Here is an 8,997-nt window from a genome sequence, read left to right as displayed (position 1 = left end):
CTGAGGGTTGGATGCAGGAGTCAGGTCGATGGAGATCAAAGTAACTCTTACTAATAAAACTGGAGAATGTGGCTTCAGAGCTGAGGCCAGGTCAGCTCACTAATACTCCACCTCTAAACTAGACTCACTCCTTCACTGGCTGGGCTGACTACAGTCCCTGCACAGGGCAGAGAGCAGCCCAGAACAGACTCAGCTGGGAGAGTCCACAGAGAAGGAACTAGAGGGGTTTGGGCCATGGGTGCCTAGTTCTTCTCTAAAGATAATCTCAGAAAATCACTCTTTCTCCAGTGGGTGGAGAAAGAGGCAGGAGAATTACTAATGGAAGCAGTCCAAATATGAGAAATGTGGAATAGGGGATAGGTGTTCCTCCCACCACCATCTTTTAACTATAATTCCATATCAAAACAATCTCTCTTACACTCTTAAACTGTGTGTGTGTGTGTGTGTGTAAATGTTCACATAAAGTAAATAGTATGATGACGCCCCATTTTTCCCTTAACCAGCTAAAACAATCTTATTTTTTGTTTCTGTTAAATTTTTTAAAAAATTATTTTATTTATTTTTGGCTGCGTTGGGTCTTTATTGCTCCACGCGGGCTTTCTCTAGTTGCAGTAAGCCGGGGCTACTCTTCGTTGTGGTGTACGGGCTTCTCATTGTGGTGGCTTCTCTTGTTGTGGAGCACGGGCTCTAGGTGCATGGGCTTCAGTAGTTGTGGCATGCGGGCTCAGTAGTTGTGGCTCACAGGCTTAGTTGTTCCACGGCATGTGAGATCTTCCTGGACCAGGGCTCGAACCCATGTCCCCTGAACTGGCAAGCAGATTCTTAACCACTGTGCCACCAGGGAAGTCCCTAAAACAATCTTTAAATCACACACACACACACACACAAACACACCCCAATTAACTCATGACAACACAACAAATATTTTTGGTTTTAGAATATTCTGGAAAAATTAAATCTCTATGGAAGTTAGTCACATCAATAGTACAAGAATTGATGATGACTTGGCTAAAATTTGATAAACCACCACAGAGATAATCAAAATATACAAAAGAAAATTGAAACTGTAAGTTCAGACAGTGGGTTTTAATTTTGTAAACTACTACGTACTTAGGTGAAAACAAATTAACACTGGAATTGCATTACAAATTTGAAATTGTAATGAAGCAAATAGCTTTTATGATGGAACTGAAACACAAATATCAATTAAAAAAAAGTTCCCACTCCAATTAGGTTTCAAAATATTTGCTCTGCAGGTGGAACTCTGAGAAACAACAAAAACATTTAGAATTAACTCAATAGCTGAATAGAAAACCTAATTTCATACAGTTAGCTGACAATTGTATAGTAGTTTGAAAAAAGCTCTTCTCCTTGTTTGATGTCCCTGAGTGAGACAAGAATGACACATCGAAGTGGACTGAAAACAAAAAGAAACATAGACAAAATTAGGAGTATTAACAGATACAAGCTCATGTTTTAATACAACCAATATGGATTTTAGAGAGAGAATTTTATTCAGATTCCTTACTATCATCTTACTTTATATATCTGATTTCCATGAGGAAATAGTTCTTATCACTGATGAAGGCATTTTAGAGTATGTTTATTTTGTATTATTTAAAAAGATCACAAATCAATTAAGTTTATACAACTACTTCTTTTGAAAATGTTGTTTCTATGTTCAAGCCCTCAAAACTGGTATCACAAAAAGCATTTTAAAATGACATTTATTATAATTCAACACTTTAAAAAAATTAATTTGTATCTTTGTATTCTACAAAGCTGGAAATACTACTTTATAATTTATGGGAATTTTAAAAAATACTTTTTATGGACACAACAAGACATAATGCACACCTTCAATGTTCCTACTCATTTAACTTTTCCTGTACTTGTTGAACAGTAATAATATTATGCCCCAGAGTATAAGGCTAAAAAAAGCTCATTGTTAAATACATACACACATAGAGAGTCATGAAAGTTATAAGGTTGAAGTACAGGGAATAGTCTAAGTTTTAAATATCATTCATCTTCAAAAGACAATTTAATAGGACCTGTACAAAACAAAGTTTGCTAGCAATTGGCAGCTCAGTGAAATGATATAAAGACAGTATCTTCCTAAAGCATTGTTAATAAAGACCTCTTAGCTCTACAGAATTACTTATATTTAAAAATTGTTATTTGAGTATTCTCTGTAGACTTTCCACTTAATGATTGATCAGAGAAGAAATGTTACAATAAAAATACAGGGACTTCCCTGGTGGTGCAGTAGTTAAGAATCTTCCTGCCAATGCAGGTGACATGGGTTCAACCCCTGGTCCAGGAAGATCCCACATGCTACGGAGCAACTAAGCTCATGCACCACAACTACTGAGCCTGTGCTCTAGAGCCCGGGAGCCACAACTGCTGACCCTGCATGCCAAAACTACTGAAGCCTGTGTGCTCTAGGGCCCGCATGCCACAACTACTGAGCCCATGTGCTGCAACTACTGAAGCCCGCACGCCTGGAGCCCGTGCTCTGCAATGAGAAGCCCGCACACTGCAACGAAGGGTAGCCCCCGCTCGCTGCAACTAGAAAAAGCCCATGTGCAACAATGAAGACCAATGCTGCCCAAAATAAATAACATTATTTTTAAAAATACATATATTCTTATCACTTATATATGGAATTTTAAAAATATAACAAACCAGTGAATATAACAAAAAAGAAGCAGACTTAGAGATATAGAGAACAAACTAGTGGTTACTAGGGTCAATATAGGGGCGGGGGAATGAGGGGTACAAACTTGGGTGTAAGGCCACAAGGGTGTACCGTACAACATGGGGAATATAGCCAATATTTTGTAATAACTGTAAAAGGAAAGTAACCTTTAACAATTGTATAAAAAATAAATTATGGTAAAAACAAAAGCAAATTTAAAAATACATATCTTCTGAATATTTCCCTTTTTTGGACTGTTTCTGAACCTAATAGTGAAGTAGGCAAAAGAAGTAATAGTCTAATTTGGTCCCCTTCTTCAACTGGGTACTTCCATGTAAAATGGAGAACAGGATCCTTAAAATAATTAAAGTAAAATTTATTTGAAGATTTTGTAGGTAGGAAAAAAAACAGAGTCACCTGAAACAAACTTTAAGGTTGATAACGTATAAAATACTACACAGAATAAAAGTGGGTAATAATAAGCAGAATGAGCTAAGTTAATGGAAAATTTTAAATTTCAAATAACCTACATGAACACATTAAAGTGTGATGCACATAAAAATCTTTTATAATTTTTCACTAAAAAAAACTTACCCCAATCTATATAGTTTTCTCATAGAAAAAATATTTTTTTTAGGTACAGCATAAGACAGAAGATAGGAAAAGCTCTTCCAAAGACTAACCTTTGTTTGTCACAGCTGTACGCAATGTTTGGAAGATATTGCTTCAGTTCTATAGGGAAAACTGCAGGCACATCAAATTCCTGATAACAGACATTAGCTGCCCTGTCTAGGAACAAGAACAAAATTTTTAGAAACAGAGACATTTTATAAGGTCATGGAAAACAGTACTGAATTATGGCACTTGATGTATGGTTTTATAAATTGTCAGAAAATGTTCAAATTAATAATCACTATTATGTTCCAGGCACTGCTAGATTATATATCTATATACATATGTTTGGATGTTTTATTTACTTTTTGAAGATCAGGAAACAGGTTCAGAAAGGGTAAAGGTTAAGTAGAAGAATCAGGCTTCAAATTCATGTCTCCCTAACACCAAAGTCTATGTTAAATGTAGCCAGATGATCAAACTTGTAGGAAAGTTAAGTCCCAGAGAAGGTAGGTAACTCACAAACTTAGCAACAGAAAGGGGATACCAGTCTAGTGTCTAGTGATTAATCTATAAGGCTATGTTGAGGCACTGACAAAATAATCTCTAACTATTAAAAAATATTAAAATAATGAGCAAAAGGGCAGTTATCAATTGCCTATATTTACTGAAAAATCAGAATAAAAATAGTAAGTTAAAGAATTCCAGTTAATGTATATCATTATCTCCCCAAATTCTCTCTTTGATATCAGCTATTATAAAGTTAGAGTTTACTCAAGGGCTTAGAATAGCTGAAACGTTAACTCAACTGCCTCTGGCACTCAGTCATATGGAAAAGGAGGAGCATTACCACTGCTGTATTTATATCTCACAGCCCCAAGGTGCCAACTTACCATTTGAACAACTGTTGACGTACTGTCCTACAGCCAGTGGATTATGAATTTCTGATGTTAGCCATGTACTATCACTCATTTTTAAAGGACCAAGTTGATCCCTCCCATTGCAAGATCTGAAACAGGTGAGAGCATTAGCTAAGAGATTGTTCCTCTGTATCTTAAAATTGAAAGTTAACCCTAGAATTGAGCAGTGAAATTTTTCTTAAAAAACTTTTGTCTAATCAATAGGGCAGCTGCCTAAATGATTTTTCTTTAAGGTACAAACGCTAGTGGTCAGAGTCATTGTGGTGTGGTTCTACCTCCTATAATTAAATTTGAACATGGCACCAACTTACCTATACACAACTTTTGATATTCCTTTGTCATTTCCATCAATGAGTACCCCATCCAGGCATCTAAAAATAAATGGATTTCCAATGGACTGGAAAAAGATTGGCTCGTACTTTTGATATACTGTACCTAGTATACAAGACAAAGACATTATTATAGCAACCTATAAAAATCATAAACATCATGATAAGGACCTTTCTCTGGAACATAAACATAATGTGGAAGAATTTGTTTTAATTTCTCAGCCTTTTTCTAAAGTTTCACCTCCAGTCTAGACCATCAGATTCTCTTTGGCTACCTTCCCTCATTAAAGAGTGACCAACAGGGCTTCCCTGGTGGCGCAGTGGTTGAGAGTCCACCTGCCGATGCAGGGGACATGGGTTCGTGCCCCGGTCCGGGAAGATCCCACATGCCGCGGAGTGGCTGGGCCCGTGAGCCATGGCCGCTGAGCCTGCGCGTCCGCAGCCTGTGCTCCGCAACGGGAGAGACCGCAACAGTGAGAGGCCCGGGTACCACAAAAAAAAAAAAAAAAAAAAAAGAGTGACCAATAGCAGAAGGAGCACAGAACCAACCTGTCCACACAGCCAAATAAAATGTGACTATTTTGGTTAAAAAAAATGTGAACACCACATTTTAGGTTCAGTTTTACAAAGTTGTGTTTTTGTTTTTATTTTTTAAAGTAGAGTGTGATTTGTCATCTATTAAAGAGCCTTTTAAGAAAAGTATTTTTATTAATAATCAATTAAATAATGTAGATATATACGGGAATACATGAGTCTGACATTCAGGTTGTTTTTCTTTTCATTGGCAATGAAGGAAAGGAGAAAATTCATATTTACAGGGTGCTTCCTATGTTCCAGGCATGTTAATCTATTTATTTTACTATTAATTTGTTTGTTGCTGGCTTGTCCTATTTAGTCTTTACGGAGTTAGGACAGTTGTGTAGGAGGTAACTGAGACTCACTTGCTAGGGACACAGAATTAAAAAGTAGTAGAATGACTTTTTAAAAACATAGGTCTATCTGACAAACATTCACGCATACTTTCCACTACACCAAATAATATGTTTAACAAGTAACATTCTACTTAGCATTCTAGTCAATGATCTTTTGAAAAGAAGCTTCTTTTAACTTTTCAAGTTTAGAAATGGCAGGAAGATCTTTATTCAGTGATTTATAGGTTTAAATTTTATCTTTCATGTTTTAACCCATATCATTTTTTACGTTTAATTATTAATTAGCTAAGCCAAACTGACTTATTCTCTAGTGATTTCTAAGTAATCAGTCTTATCAAAGTAGGCCATACTATAACCTCCTAAATTTAAACATTGATTAGAAAAATTTCCTTAAAAGAAAAATGTATTTATGCCAACAAATACTCCAGGATACTTTCTAATACATGAGATAATTTACAAAGTTAATTTCCAAATCAGAGTTTAAAAATCTGTGGAAATCAGAGTTTCCAATACAACCCCTTACTCTAAGGATTACAGGGATAGGCATTTTGTTGAACTTATATTTTTTTATAAGAAACTCTTGGCCAAGTACTAATTATGTCATTACCAGGATACATAGATACAACCGCGTCTTTTGGAACCAATCCTTTGTTAATGAAGACACCTTTTCCAGCCGAAATCAATGTGCTAGGTGCTCGGGTGACACTGAAACCCAATGTCTTATAAAGAATTTCTTCTGGTGTATTTTGCTGTTGATGTCTGTATTCAAGCTGTTTCACCCCTGGATGCTGAAATGACAGTAGGTCTTGATATTTTGATTTAACAGGTTCTGGAAGCACAGTCAAGATATCTGATTGTTTATTGAAATCATTTACAAATAAAGCCTGGAAAACTTTCAGTAATGTTCCTAGGACCTCTTCATCTGAGATAACTTTGTCTTTGGATTCCTCTGGAACATATCGGAGGGTCCTGAAAATGGGAAAAGTTTCTATTCACTACCCTCAACTGATAAAAGCCAGACTGTCTTGATGTCTTCTGGGTTACTCGCCTGTATGAAGATTATTCTCATGTGTTTGAAGGGCAGAAAAGAGTTCTTTAGGTTTAGTTCTAGTTACCTGACTCCCAACAATACCTACACAAGTCAACAAGAGCTAATGCTTATGAAAAGGCCCATTACATACCAAATTCTGTTGGGTCCTTACATTCATTACCCCATTTTTGCAGACAAGGAAACTCAAGTTTGGAGATGTTAGGGAACTTGCCCATGGTCCGAAAGCGGGTAAATGGGAGAGCCAGAAGCGGAAACAGGGCTAGTTCCCCACTACACCCAAAGCCATTATGTGAATGTTATTACATAATGAGAATCCTCATATTGCAATGGCTCTTTTCACACGCGTGTAGTTTCAAAGACAAATTTAACATCATATATTTTGTCACATTCTCTCCCAGGAGTAATTACTTCTTTTTTGTTTTTAATTTAGTTTTATGTATTTTTTTTATACAGCAGGTTCTTATTAGTTATCTATTTTATACATATTAGTGTATATATGTCAATCCCAATCTTCCAATTCATCACACCACCACAGTAATTACTTCTTTAATGATCACTTTTTATTTCCGTAAATAATTTTTAAGTATTATTTTTACTTCTTCGTTTACTTAAAGGAACCAATTTCCGCCTCACAATTCGATAGTAATGATGCAGCTGAATTCACGTTTCCGTAGTATGAAACTCTGGAAAAGCTCTTTGGTTATTAACCAGCCTTCAACGGAGCTCGTTTGCCTATTTAAGTGAGCATTACGTCAACTTCTTCCAGACCACAAGCAGGCGACTTACTAAAGCCGACAATAACAATGATCCTACGGCCACCCACTCAGCTAGATCCCCTTCTTCAAGAGCTGAATCCGTATTCTAAATCCAATATTCCGACATGCTTTTATTGGCTTTTTGCTCGTTTTTATACATCAGCTACTCCAAGCTGTTATCCTCACAGCCGAGCAGCGCTGTTTTCTCCATACCAACTACGGAGCTGTGAAAATAAACCACAGTTTGGCTTTTCTAAGGAACTTCAAGCTCCTAACTGCCTTAGCGGAGAAAAGGCCACGCACCCTCACACTGTACAAGTTTTTTTCTTTTTCAAAAGTTCCTATTTTTCCCCCCAAACCCAGGCACCCCAGACCCTGCAGAAGCAAAAACGAGAACTCGAGCCAAAGCCCGCGCGCTACCGGGTCCTAGCGGACCTCGCCGCGCCGGGGACGTCGGGAAACAGACCTCAGGCCCCGCCCACCTAAAAGCCCCGTGCCCTCTTCAGGCCCCCATCCCAACTCGGACTCCATCAGCCTCCGCCTCGCCCACCTCAGGCGCTCCCCACCTCGGGCCCCGCCCACTCAGGTCCCTGGGTCGTCTTGGCTCCGCCGGCTTGAGGCTTCGCCCTCCGGAAGCTCCGCCCACCTCGGCCCTCTAGCCCAAGTCCCAGTGGTCTAGGTGGCGTCGCTGGGTTAGAGGAAAACGGCCCTGGTCGAGCCGCCCCGCCCTCTCACCTCGGGTTGTGGCTTAGGTTCAGCGCGATCCAGGGTACGAAGCGGTACTTGTAACGACGCCATCGCTGCCAGAGGCCGCGCAGCAGGCGGCCCGGCATGGCTGTTCTGTGGTGCCGTGACGAGGACGGCACGGGGAAGGCGGGTTTTCTCGGGCCCGCCCCGACCCGAGGAGGAGCAGAGGCCGCGCGGTCCCTCCCCTTCGCGGTCTCAGCAGTGCCGCGCTCGGCGGCACTGGTACCTCCTGGTCTCCTGTCGCCGTGTCTCCGTGCCTCTGCTTTATTGACCTCAGCTCGCTGAAACAGAGGTGCGTAGAGCTGTAGGAGGGCTCCTTATTCCCTTTTCCTTTCTCCATTCGCTCGTGTATTTTCACACACACGCGCGCACATTTAGGAGAGGATTAATTAGACCACGCTTAGTTGCAGGAGGGGTAAACTAGAATAACTCAACCACCTTCAAATCAGCAGGTGTTTATTAAAAAATAAATGTGTTGATGCCGTTTCTTCAGTCTGGAAAGTCTGCTTTCCTGCTCTTTGCCTGAGAGTGAGGGTAAATCCTAACCTAAAAGTCTAAATTGAACTACTCAAATCTAGTGAAAATTCAGGCAAATTCAAGTAGCCTTAGGACTAATTTGTTCTATTCCAAAAAGGAATAAAAAGAAAGAAAAAAAATATCTATCAAAATTTCTACTTCACTCTACTACATAGGATAGTTGGCAAACGCTAGAGGCTGTGCTGTCAGGTGTTGTGTTTGGTAAATTGACATCCTCCAGATTTACCTGATTTGCTAAATGGGGGCAGTTCAGTTCCAGGATGTGTAACAAATGGCATTCAAAGAGTAACTTTAAGGTCTCCAAACTTAAAAGGAACTAAAAGGAACTAGTTGACTTCTTACCTATAGTAATATACTTATCTTTAAAAACAAAAAAGTAGTTTTTGTATATATTTCCAGTGCTTTTAAAATTT

The 8,997-nt window shown here is 38.9% G+C and overlaps 1 protein-coding gene and 1 long non-coding RNA gene across 6 annotated transcripts in view; one reads left to right on the top strand and one right to left on the bottom strand.

Annotated features, from left to right (window-relative positions):
- Positions 1–535: 535 nt before the first annotated feature.
- SETD9 (SET domain containing 9) lies at positions 536–8,214 on the bottom strand. 5 transcript variants are annotated; one of them, XM_067030991.1, is made up of 7 exons: positions 8,036–8,214; positions 6,102–6,463; positions 4,545–4,668; positions 4,207–4,322; positions 3,385–3,490; positions 1,328–1,417; positions 536–859 (listed from the first exon to the last, which is right to left on the bottom strand). In XM_067030991.1, exons 1-6 carry the CDS (start codon positions 8,131–8,133, stop codon positions 1,330–1,332), a joined length of 894 nt encoding a protein of 297 aa, XP_066887092.1. In that variant the 5' UTR covers positions 8,134–8,214; the 3' UTR covers positions 536–859; positions 1,328–1,329. The 5 variants fall into 5 exon arrangements, with proteins under 5 accessions (XP_066887092.1, XP_066887094.1, XP_058917121.1 ...); XM_067030993.1 differs by having other exon boundaries at positions 6,102–6,282; positions 8,036–8,202; XM_059061138.2 differs by lacking the exon at positions 536–859 and having other exon boundaries at positions 1,072–1,417.
- LOC131755023 (uncharacterized) overlaps positions 7,941–8,997 on the top strand; it is a 50,404-nt gene continuing 49,347 nt past the window's right edge. Inside the window, exon 1 of the long non-coding RNA XR_009335386.2 lies at positions 7,941–8,339. This is a non-coding gene — a long non-coding RNA (uncharacterized lncRNA). The remainder of the gene's footprint in view (positions 8,340–8,997) is intronic.

Source organism: Kogia breviceps, chromosome 4 (assembly GCF_026419965.1).
Source record: "Kogia breviceps isolate mKogBre1 chromosome 4, mKogBre1 haplotype 1, whole genome shotgun sequence".
Taxonomy (NCBI): Eukaryota; Metazoa; Chordata; class Mammalia; order Artiodactyla; family Physeteridae; genus Kogia; species Kogia breviceps.
The sequence above is the reverse complement of the archived record's forward strand: the minus strand, read 5'-3'. Positions and strand labels throughout refer to the sequence as shown.